At 39.2% G+C, this 22,401-nt stretch overlaps 1 protein-coding gene and 1 pseudogene across 22 annotated transcripts in view; one reads left to right on the top strand and one right to left on the bottom strand.

The window, feature by feature from the left end:
* Nucleotides 1-22,401, top strand: part of Ttll5 (tubulin tyrosine ligase like 5) — a 249,727-nt gene that overhangs the window by 32,562 nt on the left and 194,764 nt on the right. For all 22 annotated transcript variants that reach the window (XR_016537574.1, XM_090344520.1, XM_090344522.1 and 19 more), the window contains exons 8-12: nt 1,848-1,917; nt 2,464-2,548; nt 15,663-15,764; nt 17,835-17,926; nt 18,633-18,740. Coding sequence is in view for 21 of the 22 variants with exons in the window: in XM_090344520.1 (XP_090200646.1) it covers nt 1,848-1,917; nt 2,464-2,548; nt 15,663-15,764; nt 17,835-17,926; nt 18,633-18,740 (457 nt within the window). In the remaining variant the exon portion in view is untranslated. The remainder of the gene's footprint in view (nt 1-1,847; nt 1,918-2,463; nt 2,549-15,662; nt 15,765-17,834; nt 17,927-18,632; nt 18,741-22,401) is intronic.
* LOC150054722 (U6 spliceosomal RNA) lies at nt 9,246-9,327 on the bottom strand (annotated as a pseudogene).

Genomic DNA, 22,401 nt, shown 5'->3' on the forward strand with positions numbered 1-22,401 from the left:
TCGCAGAAAAAGCTGGAAGTAGCGCAGTAGCCCAAGTGGTAGCCAAAAACGGAAGCCAGGGGCAGTGCCCAGGCCTCAGGGCTGGGAAAAGAGAGATTTCCTATGTCCCATTATTAATTATTAGATATATGATTTTGGGTAGGTCTCTAACTTCTATATGATTCTTATCTCATCCGTAAAATCTGATGGTGATTTACTTGCCTCCTAGGTTCTGTGAAGATTACATGAAATACTTGTGACAGACTTAGACTAGCTTTGGCAGATAATAAATGCTCAGTGAATTTATTAAATTTTAATTGGTTCTGCAAATGTTAACTTTTGAACTACTGCCATAGTTACCATTGTAATTTTTTTTTTTTTTGCCAGTCCTGGGGTGTGAACTCAGGGCCTGAGTGCTATTCTTCAGCTTTCTCAAGGCTCGAGTCACAGTCCCATTTCCAACTTTTTCTACGTATGTGGTACCAAGGAATCAGCCCAGGTCTTTGTGCATGCTAGGCAAGCATCTACCACTAGGATGAACTCTTGGCTCTACCATCATAATTTTTTATAGTTGCCATTTTCCTTTTGAAGCCCCTTTGCTCTGAAAATACTGACTTGTAGCAGATTTCTCTGTGCTATATAGTCCCACATGGCATTGTGTTTTAGAAGCTTCCTTTCCTTTCCCTTTGCCCTTTTTTTATGGTACTAAGGTTTGAACTCATAGTCTTACTTTTGCTAGGCTGTCACTAAACCAATGAACCATGCCTCCAGTTCTATTTCAGAAGTTTTAATTTCACTGTTTCGTTACTCTAAAATTTACAGTAAGTTGGTGCTTTCCATTGTGTTAAATCTGAACTCCCTAGGGATTCAAATCCTTTCACCAGTGGAGTCCTTCTGTGCTATTTGTATAAGCATTCTGTCCATTATTTCCCTGTTCAGTCTTTTAGCCCCAGGCATAGGAATCTGCTTCTTCACCCAGAATGACCTCCTGTCTTTCTCACCATGCACTTGATAGCTTTGGGACTGGCATTTCTGCACCTACTTTTCAGACCAAGCCTTCTGTGAGTGGGCCTTCTTGACTAGCCCACTTTGCAAACTGACATTTTATATTTGCAGAATTGCTGCTTTATGTTCTTTGTATTGTATATGTTGCTGTTTCAACATCTGCATATACAATGTATGTAATACATGTATTAAACTCCTTATGTATAGGAACCACTAAATCTCTGTGTGAGTAGAGATATGTCTTTTTTCCTTATCACTGTGTCCCCAGGCTCCCCAGTGCCTTCCTTACAAAGTAACTATCAGCATTCATTATTTATTGTATAAACAATTTTTTTTGATAGACAGTTGCTTAGCAAATACCTTTAAGTAAATTTCAGCAATTACCCAGAGGAAGCTCTAGAATCCTTGATAGGTCTGTACCTACATTGTTCTTCAAACAATGTAATGAGAATCTGCATTTCAGAATAGTGGTGGTACTTTTAAACTTAAGTTGGTCTTTACATTTTTGAAGAAGCAAGTTTGTGTTTTATAGGTTGCTCTTATTTTCTTAAAAAGCAACTTAAAATATACATATATATGTGTATATATAATACATATATGTATATCTATAGAGTTACTTAGGTTGTAGTTATTATGTGAAAGGTACTATGTACATTTATTTCCTCCCATTGTAATTGAGTACTCACAATTTTACAGAAGAGGTGTGTTACCTTGTCAGCTGATGATTTGGGATGTCATAGAGGAAAACTGTTCCTACAGTTTTCGTTTCCATATTATTTCTTAAAAAGTTAAGAACTTTGCTCCCCTGCATAAATTAGAATTCCTTTGTATTTTTTTTTCTTTTCATTCTGTTTACTCAATAGCCAAACCAGATTTCCCTGGAAGAGAATATCCTGGTCTCCCGTTATATTAACAACCCCCTGCTCATAGATGGTGAGTTGTGATTCCACTCTTATCTGGATCGGGATAGATCTTTGTAAACTTTTAACCTTTTCATAATGTCTGTAAACCTTTTTAAAGCTAGCATGAAATTGACATTTGTGGCTCCAGAGACTGGTTTCTTACTTATCACCAAGGGTTATTTTGAAAATAAGAAATGATAAAATAAGAAAATGTGCTTTATAGTCTCCCTAATATCTCACTCCCTCTCTTTCTCTCTTTTATCTCTTTCTCTGTCTCTAACACACACACACACACACACACACACACACACACACACAAACACACGTGCGTGCGTGCGTGCACATGCACACACACATACACAAATGCATAATAAACATGGAAATGATATAGTATAATACACTATATATAATAAAATAATATAGTATACTTCTTTATTCTCAAAGTTGTGTGGGTAGTGTGTACTTCATGTGAAGAGGACCGTTCTTTTTTTCAGTTTTTGGTTACATTGTCCATTTTCATTCTCTGACAGAAAACAAATGAACTTAGCTTTCCTGTGAATGCAAACTTTTTTTCTAGACTTCAAGTTTGACGTGCGCCTCTATGTGCTCGTGACTTCCTATGATCCTCTTGTCATCTATCTCTATGAAGAAGGATTGGCTAGGTAAGAGACTTTCATTTTTGGTGGAGGGATTGGGTGGGCCTATTAGAGTGGATCCATCAAAATGGTTTTTAAGATCAGGCTGTTATTTGTTTTTTGGTTAGTCATGAGGCTTGAACTCTGGGCCTAGGCATTGTCCCTGAGCTCTTCAGCTCAGGCTACCACCCTACTCCTTGAACCATAGCGCTACTTTCGGCTTTCTGGTGGCTTTGAACCACGATCCTCAGATTTCAGCCTCCTGAGTAGCTAGGATTATAGGTGTGAACCACCGCGCACAGCCAGTCAGGCTGTTCTTTCTGCCTTGTTGAACTCAGGAAAATGAGAGTATACGCAGGAGGGCTTCAAATGACAGAAAACAATCTGATATTCTACAGTATCACCTGCAGGTCTACATAAAATGTATGTCAACACACACTTTACCAGTAATGTAGATCATAGGTTATTTTCAAGCAGTGGAAGAAAAAATAAGATCTTGTATATATGCACTTGTCATATGCCAGACATTTATTTTAATTCTCACAATAACCTTTATAGATGGTACGTTTTTATAGTAGAAGAAGTAGGAGGGTACTTGGGATACCTTAGCTCACATGACTGTGTGGAGTAGAAATGGAATTAGAACTTGCTGAGTGCACTGTCATGACCTCTCACTGTTAGGAGAAGATTAGTTACTTTTCTTCCTTTAATGTGCTAGTTAAATGCTTTGAAGAGTTTGTATGTAGATTACCTTGTAAATCTCAAGGTATTGTGACTTACATAAATAAGTTTAGCTGATAAAAGTGTGGATATTTGTTTACCATTTCCAGATAACTTTATAGGTGACTGTTATCATTAAGACTGTTCAGTTATTTCATATTCTTTTCTCTCACATGAAGTTCTCTTATGTGTCCTGATCTTTTTTTATTTTTTTTTGCCAGTCCTTTGGCTTGAACTCAGGGCCTGAGCACTGTCCTTGGGCTTTCCTCAAGGCTAGAGCTCTGCCATTTGAGCCTCAGCACCACTTCCGGCTTTTTTCTATGTATGTGGTACCGTGGAATCGAACCCTGGTCTTCATGCGAACACTCTACCCGTAGGCCAAACTCCCGGCTTTTTTTTTTTTTAATTGTTGTCCTGGGACTTGAACTCAGGGCCTGAGGTCTCTCTGTTCAAGGCTAGTGTACTCTACCACTTGAGTCATAGTACCACTGCCAATCTTTTCTGTTTATGTGGTACTGAGAAATCAAGCTCAGGGCTTCATGCATGTTAGATAAGCACTCTGTCAGTAACCCACATTCCTAGTCTCATGTTGCTGTATTTTAGAAGATATACTTTGCAGATGGAGAAGACCATAGATATAAGAGGACTACCTATTTATGTATAGGTGATGAAGAAAATACTTTCTGCCCTCACATAATGTTAGCACTCTCTATTTGTGAATAGGAACTTTGACACATTATTGTATGCTGACAGCTATGCTTTCTTCTTTTTCTTTAAGCAAATATATACCCAGTCTCATTTGCTGTTGATGACTAGAACCAGAGCCAGCGTAGACTAAGCAATGCTTGTAGCTGGTTGAGCCATGTCTTCCCTTTACCTCTAGGTGGCAATAATAGCATTTCCATGTTCTGACATATTCTTAACAAAGATTTAAGTTGAGCCCTGGAAATGCCAGAGACTATAGAAACTTCATAGTTCTAGTCTCTCTGTCTCTATGTCTCTGTCTCTTTGTCTCTGTCTCTCTCTGTTTCTGTCTGTCTGTCTGTCTATCTGTGTCTGTCTGTTTCTCTCCATTCTTGGGGCTTCGGCACTGTCCTTGGGCTTTCTCAAGGCTAGTACTCTACCACTTGAGCTACAGCATCACTTCCGGCTTCCTTTTCTGAGTATGTGGGTTTCAAGGAATCGAACCCAAGACTTTGTGCATGCTAGGCAAGCACTCTACCACTAGGCCATGCTCCTAGCCCCAGTTCTAGTCTCTTATCCCTTGATAACTGAGAAAGGAACCCTAAGATACTTCCTAATTGTTACAAAAAAGCCTAGACCAGGGCATACAATTATGAACTGTTTATCAGGTCTTTGTAGGAAATAAGTTTACTATATATAGTGGTTTTAAACACATTTGCTCTCATACTTGAAAGTGTTAAGACTAAGTATAAAAGCCTACTTCCTATATTCTCTAGAAGAACATGAATTAAAATGTACCCCTAATTTCTTCTCAGGGGTGTACAATGCTGAGGATTATAGTTTTATAATTTCAGATTTTCATGAGCTTCATTTTTTTTTTCACCTATCCTCACCTCATCTGGTGTACTCTGTTCTGTTAGGGAGCTGAATAGAAAAGAGATAGCAAGCTCATTTATGAACATTATTTTTCAAGATATCATACCATTTTTTCTTTTTTTTGCAGAGTATTTTATCGACAAAAGGATAGTCCCCATCTCCCAGTGGTTAAATTTGACATAATTTTAAGGCCTTTATGAGCATAAAATGGGAGCAGTACTAATGTTACAGAATTTATTACACACACACATACACACACACACACACACACACACACACACGTGTTTTATTACTTGTATGTTGTGTGTCCCAGCCTTGTGAATTGAGTAACACTTGTTTCCAGTAGGGGGGGGGGGGGTGTGTGTGTGTGTGTGTGTGTGTGTGTGTGTGTGTGTGTGTGTGTGTGTGTGTGTGCGCGCGCGCATATGTAACCAATTCATGTTTTTTTAAAAAATAATTAGGAAAAGAATTTAAAAAATAATTCTTAGATCATAGTGAACCAAAAAGAACAAATTTCAGGGCCATGGTTAAGTTTACATGAAATATACGTAAATCTAAAGCTTTTCCAAAGGATAGTGCACTGCAGTAAAACAGGGTATTTGCTGCAGTCCTGAAAGGTAACAGTGTTCTGTGCAATAATTTTGATGTGCCTGAGTTCCTGTGCATTTCTTCACTGTGTATCTTGGTATTTACCTGCTTTGTTTCAGTCCTCTTGAGTGTGTTCACCTTGTCGTTACATTCAATGATAATCTATAGCTCTTGCAGATCTTAGCTTCTGGTAATCTCGGGTCACATGAGCTTTGTGTAGATATAACTAAAAATGGATTCAAGATCAAATCACTATGTCTTTTTACTTTGAGGCAAAACAAGGAAAGCCATAATCTTTCCCAAAGAGACAGAATTAGAGACAAAAACAATTAAAAGGAAGGTTCTTAAATTATCGTTTCTGTTAGGGGCAAGAGCATTATGTGAGGGCTGGGAGTTTGGCCTAGTGGTAGAGTGCTTGCCTAGCATGCACGAAGACCCGGGTTCAATTCCTCGGCACCACATACATAGAAAAAAGCTAGAAGTGGTGCTGAGGCTCAACTGGTAGAGCTCTAGTCTTGAGAAAGTCCAAGGACAGTGTTCAGGCCCTTAGCTCAAGCCCAGGACTAGCAAAAAAAAAAGTATTATGTGAAATAGATTATTTTGCATAATTTGCTTTTGAGACTTACTAAAAATCCTATTTTCTGTATAGATTGAAGATTTACATCTTCTATATTCTTATATGTGAGTTAAATAGCAAAGAAGTGTTTAAAGTGAGGCTGCCTTTTTGATATTTGTGTTTGTTGTCTTGTGGTTCTGGAGATGGTGTATCCATCAGAGGTCCACTCCGCTTTTGAATCCCTGTGCATATTGCTGTTTTGCACCAGCAGGGGACACTAGGTTTTCAGAGAGGGTAGTGTGTTTACCAAAATGGTGGAAAGTCTTTTTCCTGTCAGAAGTGGAGTCCAGAAGACCTGGTCCTGGATTTTACAGCTTTATGTGAATACAATATGGGGTTTAAATAATTTGACAAAGCTGGTTTTGAGACAAAGCTAATATCGAAATTTGCACTGAAATAGGAAACATAAAAAGTTAAAAAATGAAACCAAAACTAAGTTGAAAACCATATGTGTTGTCAGAGGCCTAAAGATAAGTAGCACTTGCACTTTGGGCCATGAAAGTCCTCACAGGAGAAATATGGACACTGTATGCTACACTCATGATGAGTGGAAGAAGAGGACCTTGCACAGGCCCTATCAGCCCTACCTCTTTTCTACCTCAGCCATATTTTGCAGTGGAAATGCAGAAAAGACCCCAAAGCATTTGTAATGCCTTTCCTTCCTCCCAACCCCCAGCTTCTTCAGTAGCCTTTCTTACTAATTAACACTGGCTCCACAGGGATATTTACCTTTTCTCTGCTGGATTCCTGTGGTTTTGAAAGAATTCAGGTACTTGCTGGTTGCCAAGGAATTCAGATTACCTCACGGGCTGCACACTGTCCAGAATCTGCCACAGCAGTAAGTGGGGAGAAGAGACACCAGCAAGGGGGAGAAACCCTTTCCAGTGCTCATTGTCACTCTTTTTGGCAGGCCCTTGCTGTTTGTGAAGTTTGAGTCATTTCTGGCCCTGAAGACAAGGATCAGGCTGGTAATCCCCTCCCAGACTGCTCTGCAGAGTGCTGCCCAGTCACTGTAGCGATTTGGCAGTCTCCTTGTTGCAGCTGGTTGACAGCAGATCAGAGAGCTTGTGGGCCTCTTGTTCTCTTCCATAAGATTTTTCTGGGTCAGGCTAGGAGGAAACCCACTTACTCCTAGCAAAGCTGCCTGAGGTGCAATCTTCTCATCACCCAGGCTTCTTGGGCTCAGAATGATCACACCTGTTGCCAGGTGACTCATGAGCCACAAGTAGGGTCTCTCTGTACATTTGTACCAAATATAAGAAAAATAGAACTACTGAAGAGAATGTATCACTGCTCTACTTTTAGTCTTTCTGGGACTCTGACCATAAATGTCTATAATGGTGTTCAATTCTTAGAGGAACAAAGTAGGTTTTGAATAGGGGAACACTTTACAGAGTCTCACTAATTTTGAGCTTGCCCATTCCCCCTTTTGGTTTTACATAAAGATTATGCAACAAGCAGATGACCCTTCCTTGCCCTGCCCTTCCCTTCCTTTCCCTTTTCTTCCTTCTTGCTAGGCAAACCGTCCACCACTTGACCCCTGGCCTTCAGGTGCACTTTCATTTGTAAGTACCTACTACATATGCTTCTTGACTAAGATGGGGATATGTTCTGATAACACCCCTCATACTTAATATCCATAACCCACTTAATATCCTGGCTTGTTAGCATGTTTCTTTGGAGTGTGGGTTGTTGGTTTTTTTGAGGTGTGTGACTGGGAACTATGGCTTAGCATTGTGAAGCGAGTATCACAGTGCTTGTCACTACCCTGGGAATAGATCAAAATTCAAAGTTTGTTTTTGCCTGAATGTGTGCATCACTTTTTAAATTTTATAATTTTTATTAAAAAGTTATTAAGGCCATTCTTTCAATTCAGCATGTGAGTTTCTGAGAACAAAGCAGCTTGATCAGTGTCTCTCTTTCCATCATTCTCCCCTATCTCTCCCATCCCTATCCATGTGCGTCATTTTATATATCATAAAGTGAAAAAAATGTAAGTCAAACAGTCCTAACTCAAGGACTACCTGTATGTGCCTGACATTGAAATCCTTTTGTTACATGCACTTGAGTTTTGGACAAATGATTGCTGTTGTTTTGATTTCTGAAAGCAAAAAGAGTGTAACTTTTGAGTAAAGAATTTAGGGATAGGATTTGGCTCACTTGTCTATTATTCCTGAGGTCCTGAATTCTAATTCCAAGAACTGGATAGAAAGGGAGGAGAATTCATTGTCAGAATAATTGTAATCCATACTTGTCATCAGTAGGCTGCAAAATAGTATCCAGGTTTTAGATTTAAACAAAAATGTGCTTTCTTCCCCATTTGCTTAAAGGCCAAGACTGAAATTCTCTTGTGTGTCTGTGTGTGTGTTTGCCAGTTCTGAGGCTTGAACTCAAGGCCTGAGCACTGTCCTTGCGCTTTTTCCTCAAAGGTAACACTTTGCCACTTGAACCATAGCACCACTTCTGGCTTTTTCTATGTATGTGGTACTGAGGAATCAAACCCTTGTCTTTGTACATGTTAGGCAAGCATTCTACCACTAGGCCAAACTCCCAACCCTTGCTTTTGTTTTTGTTTTAAGTTTTGCTCTTAGGTAGGAGATTGAATACTCAATTCATAATGCAAATTTTAGTTGTGTTAGGATGACTATTTGCCAGCTTGGTCCTGGACTATCTAGTAAAGTTATACCTTTTAGTTTGTTGCTAATAAAAAATTGTGTTGATACTTTTAGACCTAAATAGAACAAAATGTGATAATATGTGAAGATCTAATTTAAAGGCCCCAAACCTAACTGCTCACAGTACACTTCCTGAAGGAAGTTGTCCAGATGGAGAAAGAAGAATGGGAAAGCACCTATCCCACATAAAGGTACCAGATCTTCTGGTTTTAAGATAGGCTGAATATCTACATTTTTATTGTGAAGTTGTTTTTTTCATATATTTTTATTGTAATTAATAGAAGGGTTACATTATATTCACCAGATAGAAGGTGCATTACTTCATAAACATTGATATCCTTTCTCATGTCTTGGTCCTCATTTCCCACCCCTCCCCCCTGCCCCTTATCTTGTTTTCCTTCCTTCCCTATCCTATTTCAAATAACCAAATACACACACACACACACACACACACACACACACACATACACACATATACACACACTATCAGATAACAAGGTAAAATACTGTAACCATATGAGATAACCAATGGACAGCAAAAGAAATGAGAGATAACATAGTACATAAAAATAAGCAATGCTTCATGAATTTGCGTGTCATCCTTGTGCAGGGGCCAGTTTTAGTATATGTGCTGCTGAAGCGAGCACTGTGAAGTTGTTTTTTGATTTTTTTTTTAGATTATTAATGTTGAGACCATTTTGAACTTACAGAAGAACTGTAAGAATAGTATAAAGATTCCATGTAGAGAAGCTATTTAAGCTCTTCATTTGTACTAGTGTTCATTTTAACAAAAGGACCAAATCAAAGATTAATGTTATATTTAATTTTTAAATCTCTAAACTCTTTCTGTCTAGAGCAGTTCCTGAGTCTGTGACTTCATGACCTCAGAATTTTTGAAGATTACAGGCCACCTATGTTGCTGATTGTCTCACACTTTGGATTTGTCTGGACTTTTTTTTTTCATGATTAAGGCTGGGATATTCATTTTGGACCAAATATCACAGGGATAGTAGTAATTCCTCTCATTGACTTTAATCTGATGACACTTGTAATGTTTAGTGATATTTGACCACTTGATTGAATTGGTGTCTGCCAGATTTCCTCACTATAAAGCTGCCTACTTTGTCTTTCTCTTTGTAATTGCTATTTTATGAGGAGATACTTTGAAACCATGTAAAGTCTCATTTTTAATCTCGTTTCACTCAACAGTTTTTAATACCTGTTGCTGTTTTGCCTGAATCAATTAGTACAGTAAGGATTGCCAAATGATGATTTTACTAATTCTATCATCCCTTTTGCTTTTATTATTTGACATTTTATTTCAAGGGAAAGCTTTCTGTTCCTCTCATTTATTTATTCCATTGCTTATATCAATGCAGAGTCAAGGATTTCTATTTTATTTAATAGTTCTTTTGCCCTCATGGCTTATTTTGGTGTACCATTTTCCTCCGATTTGGCCAGTAGAAACCCCTTTTAGTTGGCTCTTGTGTCTGTGACACAACTACCATTCTCAGAGCACACAACGTTTCAGGCTCATCTTGTTTATTTCTGGCCCTTCTATCACTGGAATCCATCATGTCTCCAAGGAGCATGACTTTCTTCAGGGGAAGAGTATTTAGAAATGAAGATCTGATGATAGATAGGTTCATTCTTATGAGACTTTACAAAGGATATACCTAGGAACTGTGTATATATTTACACATACACATAAACACAGTTATCCCTTTATTTTTGTATCTTTATGCATTGACAGATTTTCTTAGTACTTCTAGTTCAGAATAACAGTACATTCTAGCTTTTATCCTTTCCATATTTATCTCTGCTTCAACCATGCGAAATCTGTCTCCCATTATCTCCTACATATATGCTTATTTACTCAATCTCCTTGTGTGTAGCCAATCTCCTGGGTTTCCTGGGCCACTTCCCCACTCAAATATTCTCTTTGTGTAGGTTTAGACTCTCAGGAGCTATTGTACTGCTTAGATAACCTCCTGTACTTGCTGATTTAGGAATCCCTCCCTACCTCATCCACCTCCTCACAGGGACCTGGCTACTACTGAGCTGTAAGAGAGACATTGGTCAAGTGATTGAAGTTAAAGGAAAGATAGCAAAATCCTCAAACTTTTGAAACAAGTAAACCAGATCTTAGAGTCGTAAAAAGTAGTATGATCCAGACAAGAGGAAGAAAGTAGTGATCAGAGATGATTATGGATTGCTTAATAATAATTTTAGTGACAACTCTTAAAATCTGAGTTGAGAGGACAGATGTACACACACCCTTCACTTACTTTTCTAGGAACTCCTATTTTGTCCATTTGACTAAATTTAAAAATAGAGTTCTGTGCATTTGCCTTTCTTGGAACTTTTCCATTAAAGTTCATCCTACTGCTTTTTCTACTCTGTAGAAGCCCACCCTTACTTAAGAAATCTTGGGGTTCAGAATAAAATTCTTCACTGGAAGAAGATGAGGAGGAAGAAAAATGATTTGGTAATGATATAGCCATCTTAAAGAAAAGGCACGTGCAGCCAGGTGTGTTGGCTCACGCCTGTAACACTAGCTACTCAGGAGGCTGAGCTGTGAGGATCATGGTTCAAAGCCAGCCCAGCACATAAGGACCTGACAATCTTTATCTCTAGTTACCTGTAGAAAACAGGAAGTGGGGCTTGGCTCAAGGGTAAGGGCGGTAGCCTTGAGCTGAAGAGCTCAGGGATAGCACACAGGCACAGTTCAAGTCCCATGACCCACAAAAAGAAAAAGAAGAAAGATAGATAGATAGAGAAAGAGAGAAAGAAAGAAACAAACAAAGAAAAAGAAAAGAGAAGGAAGGAAGGTACAGGCAAATGACAGATGCATTGAAAACCATTTTGTCTGGCTTTTAATCAGGTTAGATCAGGTGCTCTGTGAGCTGAGCTGAAAAACCTCTGTTCTGAAGCAGAATTTTTTACTTCTTAAAGTTATTATTTGAAAATAAAAGATGGTTGGGGGAGGTAGCCTTTGGGGTTAGCCTGGACCCTACTTGCTTTTCTCTACTTGCTGGGAAATCACTGTAGGAAGATTGGGATGTTAAGGCTAACTTTAAGTGATAGCTGTTGAAAGTTTATGGAAAATCTGAGATTCTTTACGTGCATAGTTTGGTCAGTATTTTCTCTTTGTCCACATCCTTTTTTCCTGGCCTCATGTTTATTTATTTTAGTTTCTTAGTTTTAGCTTTTTTTTTTTTTAACTTTTTATTTCTGTGACTGTTGTGTATTTCTGGTACAGAAATTAGAGAGCAGAGATAGTGGGTGGGTGAGAAAAAAATAGAGAATAAGAAAAATTTTAAATGCTGACTTTTAATGTGGTAAAAATTCATGTTGACTTCATAGTCTTGAGTTAAACATATGTAAACAATTGGTAAATCATGTGAAAATAAACTTGTGGCCTTTAGGTTTTTTCTCACACACTTGGATCTGCCTCTTGGGAAAACCACTTTAGGGAAGAGTGATATGATTCTAGTGGTATGTAAACAGGGGTTAATATTTACCATAGTCATTTGCCTTGAGTGGCTTCTTGTTGATACTGAGTATCACTGGAAAGATTTCTCTTTTCCTACTTACTTTCTTGATAGGCACATATATTTTATGCTTTAGTCTTCTTTGACCATAGTCTAGGATGTCAGATTGCCGCCCTCTTTTCAGTGGGCTCTATGTTTAATCCTTTTGTCTTTTGCCTTAATTCGAAATTCAGAAGTTTGTCTCTTCTATTATACTGGTATTTATGCTGTTTTGTATTGCCTGCCATTGTTTTTTTTTTTTTTTTAATTACTCATGGGGTTCAATATCCCAATGTCATTCTTTAAAGAGGTAGAAGAGGCAATCCAAAATTTCATATGGAATAATAAAAGACCCCGTATAGCAAAAACACTTCTTAGCAGAAAGAACAGCACAGGAGGAATTTCAATTCCAAACTTTAGACTCTATTACAGAGCTATAATTATCAAAACAGCCTGGTACTGGCACAAGAACAGGCCTGAGGACCAGTGGAATAGAACTGAGGACCCAGATATTAAACCACAGACCTATGACCACCTAATTTTTGACAAGGGAGCCAAAAAAATAGAATGGAAGAAAGAAAGCCTCTTCAACAAGTGGTGCTGGCAGATCTGGTTAAGGACCTGCAGAAAACTAAGGTTGGATCCTTCTTTGTCACCCTGCACTAGAATTAACTCCAAATGGATGAAAGACCTCGAGGTAAAAGCTGACACACTGAAAACTTTACAAGAAGGAATAGGAGACACACTAGGCCTCCTTGGCACAGGTGGAAACTTTCTTAATAAGGACCAAGAAACACAACAAATCAGAGAAAGGCTGGATAAGTGGGACTGCATTAAACTGCAGAGCTTCTGTATGGCAAAGGACATACCTAGTAAATTAATTAGGAAGCCTACAGAATGGGAGAAGATCTTCACTAACCATACAACAGACAAAGGCCTCATATCTAAAATCTATCAACAGCTCCAAAAATTGAATCAATCAAAAACTAACCTCCAAAGTAACAACCATCCCATCAAAAGATGGGCCAAAGACTTAGAGTCTTCTCTGAAGAAGAAATAAGAATGGTCTATAGACACATGAAGAAATGCTCAACATCTCTGGTCATAAAAGAAATGCAAATCAAAACAACTCTTAAGATTCCACCTCACTCCAGTTAGAATGGCCGGGATCAAGAAAACTAATAACAACAGATGCTGGAGGGGATGTGGCCAGGAGGGATCACTATTACACTGTCGGTGGGAGTGCAAACTTGTTCAACCACTATGGAAAGCAATATGGCAGTTCCTCAAAAGACTAAACATAGAGCTCCCCTATGACCCAGCAATTCCACTACTTGGCATTTACCCAACCATCCAGAAACAAAGACATACTAAATCCACTAGCACAACAATGTTCATTGCAGCACCATTTATCATAGCAAAGATATGGAACCAACCCAGATGTCCCTCAGTTGATGAGTGGATCAACAAGATGTGGTATTTATACACAATGGAATTCTATGCTGCTGTCAGAAAGAACGACATCTCCCCATTTGTAAGGAAATGGAAGACTTAGGAAAAAATCATATTAAGTGAAGTAAGCCAGACTCAAACGAACATAGGCTCAATCAATGGTTTCCCTCATTTGCCATAATCAGTAGAAACCTTGGACTCTTCTAGCAGAGGTTTGCAATAGAGCAAAACCTAGATACACAAGGCCATACAGTATGATGCTAAATAAAAGGACCTCTAGGATATAGAAACAAAAGCCATATAATGAGTGATTGTTGTCCTTAATGTACTATGTTATCTCTCATCTCTTTTGCTTTCCCTTGGTTATCTCATATTGTTACAGCATTTCACTTTGTTATCTTATATATTGGATATATGTGTATTTAGTTATTTGAAATTGGATAGGAAAGGGGGGAAAATAAGATAAGGGTGAGGGTGGGGGGGGAGGGAAATGGGGACCAAGACATGAAAAAGGGGATCAATGTGTGTGAAGTAATGCACCTTCCATCTGACGAATGTAATATAACCCTTCTATTAATTACAATAAAAATTATATGAAAAAAATTACTCGTGGGGCTTGAACTCTGAACTCTGGTCCTGGGCGCTGTCCCTGAGCTCTTTAGCTCAAGGCTAGCTCTCTGCCACCTGAGCCACAGCACCACTTCCAGTTTTCTGGTGGTTAATTGGAGATAAGAGTAGCTAGGATTACAGGCATGAGCTACCAGTGCTCAGCTTATTGTTCCTTTTATTTGAGTATTATACACCAGTTCTTTCTTTCTCTTTCTCTTTTTTTTCCTTCCTTCCTTCCTTCCTTCCTTCCTTCCTTCCTTCCTTCCTTCCTTCCTTCCTTCCTTCCTTCCTTACCTCTCTCCCTCCCTCCTTCCCTCCCTTCCCTTCTCTCTTCTTTCCCAATCCTGGGGTTTGAACTCAGGGTCTGGGCACTGTCCTTGGGCTAGCACTTTACCATTTGAGCCACAGCACCACTGTTTCTAAGCTTTCTCTGTGTATGTGGTACCAAGGAATTGAACCCAAGGCTTTGTGCATACTTGGCACGCACTGTCACTAAGCAACACTCCCAGCCTACTTCTATTCTTTCTATAGCTGTGAGTTTCAAGTGTACAAATAGATAAGCTTACCTTTGTTTCTTTTTGCTTTATTTTCCCCATAGAACATCACAGTGTGGTTATTTTATGGACCCTGAATAGATGTTCTTTTTTTTTTTTTGGTGGGTCATGGGGCTTGAACTCAGCCTGGGTGCTGTCCTTGAGTTTTTCAACTCAAAGCTACTGCCCTATCCCTTTGCCTGGGCATTATCCTTAAGCTCTTCAGCTCCAGGCTACCGCCCTACCCCTGGAGCCATAGCCTCACTTCCCATTTTCTAGTGATGAATTAGAGATAAGAGTCTAGTGGTCTTTAGTGCCTGGGCTGGCTTTGAACCATGATCCTCAGATCTCAGCCTCCGGAGTAGAGGATTACATGTGTGAGCCACTGTGCTCAGCTTGAATAGATGTTCTTTGATGAGTAAATAATACCCTGTTGTCCATAGCATCATGCACGTAGTTCACTAGGTTGTGAATACTTCCATTTTCATGTTTTATCATTTCTGTTACTTCAAGGTCCAAGATAAGAGAAGCAGTATCTCATTGTGGTTAACACCTTGGGTTTTAGAGTCCAGTTACTTAATATTATTAGGTCATTCTTAAATTTCATATTTATTTTTAAAATTAGATATAGTTAAGACCATCATCAAGTTACTTGAAGGATTTGAATTAACATGTGCTACACTAAAACACTTATCACTGTACATAAAGCATTAAGCATGGAACTTGGCCCTTAGGCATTCAGTATTATTTAGATAATGATGTTTGCTTTCTTTTTGTTATCTTCATGATCCTCAGTTGCAGCCTGTGTTTTTTTTTAAACTTTGTTGCTGACATTTAACTTCTGCTTTCCTGTAGGTTTGCCACTGTGCGATATGACCAAGGAGCAAAGAATATTCGGAATCAATTCATGCACTTGACAAACTATAGTGTGAATAAGAAAAGTGGAGACTATGTGAGGTATTGGTTGGTTCTGATTGGGGAATAATACTCAAATATGGGTGTTGGAGAATTGGAAGGTTAACAGGACCCTGGAATATAATATCCCATACTTGAGTTAGGAATGGCAGTGTAATAAACATATGGAGCAGTGTGTGTGTGTGAGCGCGCGCGCCTGTTGGTCCTAGAGCTTGAACTGAGGGCCCTGGCATTGTCCTTGAAGTTATTTGCTTAGGGCTAGTGTTGTATCACTTAAACCACACCTCTACTTCCAGCTTTTTGGTGTTAATTGGAGATAGAGTCTCCTGGACTTTCTTGCTTGGGCTGGCTTTGAACCCATACTCTCAGATCTCAACCTCCTGAGTAGCTAGGATTACAGGTGGGGGCCACCAATACCCAGCAACATATGAAACTTTTTAAAAGTCAAGATGTGAGAATGTTTCAGCATTTGCAAAATATATCAGAAGTTTTGAAGATAGCTATACCGTTGGACCCCGTAGTTCCATTTCTAGGAATTAACCTTAAGAAATGAAGGATGTATACATAAGATCAGAGATAAGCCTTTAAAATTCTTTTTTCTTTTTTAATAGTTTTCAGTATAAAGATCTTTTATATCTTTCGTTAGGTTAATTCCTAGTATTTTTTTTTCTCTTTTCATTCTCTTGAGGCTATTGTTCATGGTTTCTCTTTCTGCTTGTACATTGTTGGTATTCAGAAAGGTTACTGATTTTTGTGGGTTAATTAAGACAAAATTAAGACTTTTTAGACTATATTGTTAGATAAAACACATTATGTGACTATATATTTCTTGCTTGTATATATCAGATACCTCAACTTTTTGCTGAGAGAGAAAGAAAAAGAAAGGATACTAAAATGATAACTGTGCTTAACTATAGAGATGTAATAGTTGATGGGCGACTTTTTAAGTTTCTTCTATTACATTTTCTAAAACACTTAATATGATCAGGTTTGGAAAAAATTAAGGAAAAAAAGAAATGAGGCTATCTCAGAAAACCTGTACAAAATACCAACCCAGTTGTGTGGAAATATTCTTTTTGCTCTGTTTTCTTTCATCCCAATAATTTTACAAGAAAGAGAAAAATAGAAAAGAAACCCAAGTCACTTTTTACTTAGACTAAAAGTAGATTCCTGGCAGGTCCAAGGATAGAACAAAAGTACTATGATAGGATAGTTGCTAAAGTGGTCCAGGTTCCACTGAATATCCTTTTCTATCCTTCACCTTGGAAGATGAACATCAGTGCAATTGGTGGATAGGATGGGATGTCGGTAAGAACTGAGAAGGCAGCAGCAGAACACAAATTCCAGAGTTCCAAACTTCAGCATTTCTGGGAGCCAATAACATTTGCTATTACAATACTGTAGCAAGGGGAGGGATTGCTAGTACTGTCATTGTCACTTGAGTGGTACCTCAGAATACAGAAAAGGCTCCAGCACTATTCATCATTAGAGAGGAGGAAGTCTTCACATGCCAAGGCAAGTCTGTGTCGGGTTTGTTCATTAACATTACTGTACTAGCTTATCTCATTAATGCATCTCAACCGAATTCTGGCGTGAAAATGAATCTGAGCTGGTTTTGTGGACTCATCATCTTTAAGATTATATGCATTATTCCCACTGTTGGCAAAGAATTGTACCGATCTTAAATTTGTGTTCATTTTTTCACTTCTTCCATTCTTTCATGATGCATGATGGTTTGGTTAAGGAAGAGTTACCCTTCTTTTCCTCTGTCCTTTTTAATAAGGCAAACTATATACCTGTTAATTCCCATTTAATTAAATTTGGAGTTGGGAGCCAGGTGCCAGAGCAGGAAAGATGAAACTCTTACCTCCAGTTAGCCCCCAGAAAACTGGAAGTGGTGTTGTGGCTCAGAGTGGTAGAGCGCTATTAGCCTTGAGCGAAGAAGCTCAGAGACGGTGCCCAGGCCGAGTTCAAGTCTCACAACTGACCCTCCCCGCCCCCCTTGCAATTTTTTTTTTTTATATAAAGGATTAAGATGTCTTTGTGCAGAATCTGGTTTCTAGATTGCAGGCCTGGTGGCGTATATGACTTCACTTCATTAATTCATTTCAGTTGTGATGATCCAGATGTGGAAGATTATGGAAACAAATGGAGCATGAGTGCTATGCTTAGGTACCTGAAACAAGAAGGCAGAGATACAACTGGTGCGTATCAGGCCTTTTACCTTTCCAGTATCTCTTTTTTGTACAGCTTTACCACTGGCTTTTGTCAGGAGTCATCTTCTAACTCTGATGATGTTGCTGAGATGCAGTGAAATGGTTGTTCTTGGTGTAACTTTTTCTTGCAAGATGGGAAACAGGTTTTCCATAGCTCCTCAGATCCCTTTTTTTTTCTTTCTGACTTAGTCCCCAGTGAAGTCCCTTCTCCAATGTTGAACTGCTACCTAAATACCATTAACTTTTTCTTTGTAATAAATTGCCCATCTCTGTATTGGCCCTGAGTTCAGATCCTGATGCTGAATTGGAGAATGGATAAATGAGCATAGAATCAGAATGGACATTTGTTGTTCAGCCTTTGTGCAGAATAGGAAATGGTGCTCAAAAGAAACTATCTTAGCCCACAGATGAAAGAGGTAGCGGAGAGTAATGAGAAGGAAAGCAGGAGTACTTCTCCATTTGATCTGCCTTTTGTCATTGGCCACCTGTGTGTATTCTAAGCACCTATGTTCTCCTTTATGTCAGTCTGCTCATGCGCATGCCTGCCTTGCAGCACTGATGCTTGAGGGCTCTAATGGAGAGGCCTTTTGAATGAGCACATTGCTTCTATAATTATACTGTTACTTGAAGTCTCCTATTAGTGCACACATTTGTAGTATTTCTTCATTAATATTTATCTATTTCTTTATTGCAGCATTGATGGCCCATGTGGAAGACCTCATCATTAAGACTATAATATCTGCTGAACTAGCTATTGCTACAGCCTGTAAAACCTTTGTTCCTTATCGCAGCAGTTGTTTTGGTAAGGAGCTGCAAGAAGCTTGACATGTTTTGGGAAGAGGGTCTTATGAGGTTGGAATAGGGTTCTGTATTAGAGAGTCTTAGTGATTCAACAAAAGTGAGAGGTAGATAAGATCTTTCTTTCTGAGCTCAGATGGTATGCAGATCCTACTAGTAGATAGGAGTTGAACTTAGAAGTCACTTGAGGAGTAACTTACTTTCTGAGTGGGAAACAGGATTAGAACTGAAGTATGGGTCTCTTTGTCAGAGTGCAGTCAGAAAAAGTCTGCAATGGACTCTACAGGAATCCAGCTCTAACTAATGTATTCCAGAGCCCTTTGGCAGCCAGACTGGGAATTGATCCAGGAAGCTCTGGCTGGTACCAGTATGTGCTTTCTCCCATTTTCCGATGACTCCTTCTTTTTGTTTTAGTCTTCTTTCCAGTTGGTTCCTTCCCCCATTCCTCCTCCTCCTCCTCTTCCTCTCCTCCTCCTCCTCCTCCTTTTCCTCCCCCTCTTCTTCCTCGTCTTCCTCCTCCTATCCTTTTTCTTTTTTCCTTCTTTTTTACCCAGCTTTCTGAGTTCAAAGGAAAGGAGTAACAGAGTTCTCACTTCTACATCAGGAAAACTATTACTTACTGACTATAGATGTGACTGTTAGCTCTCAGAGTGCCACTTGAGCCCCGGTACCACTTCCAGCTTTTCTATGTATGTGCTACCCAGGAATCAAACCTGGGTCTTCTTGCATGCGAGGCAAGCACTCTATCACTAGGACAAACTCCTGGCCCCTTTGCCTAGGTATTTCTATGTGGGAAGGAGCTTCTTGGTAATTGCCAGGATGGAGAGCTGTAAGGTCAGGTCATTAGCCTCTCAGCAGGCATTAGGTCTTAGTAGTAAAACACAGTAGAATCATTGGTAGGGAAGAGCAAAGCATGGTATGGAATAATGCAGGTAGTAAGAATGTGAAGGGCAGGATTTGCCTTAGGAAAATAAAGAACATGGGGTCGAATTTCACAACACTAATTTAAAACCCATTTGTACCCCTTACTAGTTTATTGATTTTCAACAAGCTCCTTAAACTGTGTTTTCTCAACTCTCAAGTGGCAGCAGTGATCGCATCTACCTCCTAAGAGTACCACAAAGAGCAGGGTAAATGTGATGATACATGAAAAGTACTTGGCACAAGTGGATGTCCCTTAAGCTGTACTCAAAAGAACTTATTTCTTAATTATTTTTATAATTAAAATACAATTTTTTATCTCAATGAATTACAGTAGTCTGTACTTAAGAAGCACTAAGGTAAGGAAAACTGTCAAGACCCTGAAATAGAAGGGATCCTGAAAAATCAGGACCTAAAATTACACAGGGAAAGGAGAGGTTATATGATCTTTTTAAGTGCATAAGAAGATCTTCATGTCTTTTAAGAACCCTAAATGGCTCCCTAGGCTTAAATGATCTATATATGATAGATTTTCAAGGCCTCTGTGATCAGACCCCAGCTGAATTTTCTAGGATTCCATTTCCTCATGTAAATCATCCAGTCCAGCTATTCCATGCTATGCGTCAGCACATACATGGTTTTGTGCCTAAGAGAATATCTGAATTCCTCTATCTAGCTAGAAAATGCTCCGGTCTACTGGGAGTTTCCCCTCCCTTCCTCTACCCCCTTCATCCCCTCCCCTCCATTTGGTCTGCCTTTTGTCATAGGCCATCTGTGTGTATCTTAAGCACCTATGTTCTCCTTTATGTCAATCTACTCATGCACAGGAAGACAGAGGGGGTTGGGAAGGGGAGGGAAGGGGAGGGGAGACTGCCAGTAGATAGGAGCATTTTCAGTAAAGGAGGGAGGGCAACAGCAAAGATCTTTTCTTTTTTGCATTGCTGAGGACTGAACTCAAGGCCTTGAATTTGCCAGGCAATGGTTTCTCCAACCCCTGTGTTTTATTTCAGAGTCTGTTCCATGTTACCTCCTCTTGGAAACCTCATTGAACACAGTGTCCTTATGTGACTCAGACCCCATTCTGTTCTAAGCTTGTTGCTTTATAATTTAGTTTTTTTCTATTATTTACACAAATTTTCCAGCATCTCTTCATGATTCTTTTTTTTTTTTTTTTTTTTTTTGTCAGTTGTGAAGCTTTGAACTCTGGGCCTGGGTGTTTTCCCTAAGCTCTTCAGCTCAAGGCTAGTGCTCTACCACTTGAGCCATAGTGCCACTTCCAGTTTTCTGGTGGTTCAATTAGAGATAAGTCTTACAGACTTCTGTGTCCAGGCTGGCTTGAACCGAGATCCTCAGATCTCAGCCTCCTGAGTAGCTAGGATTATAGACATGAGCCAACAGTACCTGGTGATATATATATATATATGTATATATATATATATATATTTTAATAAGATAAATCTTGTTTTTGTAGGTAGGGGTAAGGGGAAGGACAGTGTAACAGTTTTGAACTCAGGACCTTGCCCTTGCTAGGCAAATAATCTGCCACTTGATCCACATTTCTAGACCTTTTCGCTTTATTTTTCAGATAAGTTCTCATACTTTTTTTCTCCAGATTGTCCTCTAACTGCTATTCTTCCTTTCACCCCAAGTAGCTGAGATTATTGGCACCCATCATACTCTTTAATTCGTTTTTTTTTTTCGCCAGTCCTGGGGCTTGAACTCAGGGCCTAAGCACTGTTCTTGGGCTTTGTCAAGGGTAGAGCTCTACCACTTGGGCCACAACAGCACCACATCTGGCTTTTTCTTTGTATGTGGTACCAAAGAATCAAACCTGGGTGTTCGTGTATGCTAGGCAAGGACTCTACCACCGGGCCAAATTCCCAGCCTCTTTAATTCTTTTATTTTTCCCCCTTTTCTCTTTTTATTTTTTTATTAAAGAATTTATTAACATTGATTTTTACATCATATTTCAAATGACATGTTTAACAAACAAGTATTCAAGAAGGGAATCTCTATATACAATCACTGCTCTTTAATTCTTAATAGTCACCATGTCTCCTTTCTCATCTTGTCCAATTCTTCCCCCTCCTCTCTCTGGTGGTTACTTGGGTTTTGAACTCAGGGTCTCAGATTTGCTAGGTAAGTGCTATACCACTTGAGCTACTATCTTAGTCCTTTTTACTTTATTTTTTGGTGAGATCTTGCATTTTTGTCTGGGGCTTCTCTCCAATCAAGATTCTTCTACCTCTGCCTAATGCCTTGCTGGGATTACAGAGGCATGCCATGCACCCAATTTAGTTTTTAGAGATAGGATCTTACTTTTTGTCTGGGCTGGTCTTAAACTGCATTCCTTCTGTCTGTGCCTCCCGCGTAACTATGAGTGTGATCTATCACACCTGACCCCATCTCATCCTGTTTGTCAAGCCAAACCTGTCACCATGCTTCTGTACCTCTGTGGATTTTTTGTAATCCTTTGTCCCTGCTTTCTTTATTCTACACCTGGACTACCTCACTTGTGTTACATTTCTCATAGCCCTCTATTTGAAGATTTTTGCTGTTGCCCTCCCTTCCCTTTTCCCCTCTTTTTCCCTTCCTTTCTTTTCTTTCCCATGACTTTACCCAGTCTAAACAAGCTAACACTGAGCTATATTCACACCCTGCATTACAATTTTTTGATATGAAAGAATCACAGTGACTTTCTGTGATGACCAAGTTCATTTGCTCTGCATGCCCTCCTTTCCCCT

This window comes from Megascapheus bottae, chromosome 14, assembly GCF_031878675.1.
Source record: "Megascapheus bottae isolate mThoBot1 chromosome 14, mThoBot2.hap1, whole genome shotgun sequence".
Classification (NCBI taxonomy): Eukaryota; Metazoa; Chordata; class Mammalia; order Rodentia; family Geomyidae; genus Megascapheus; species Megascapheus bottae.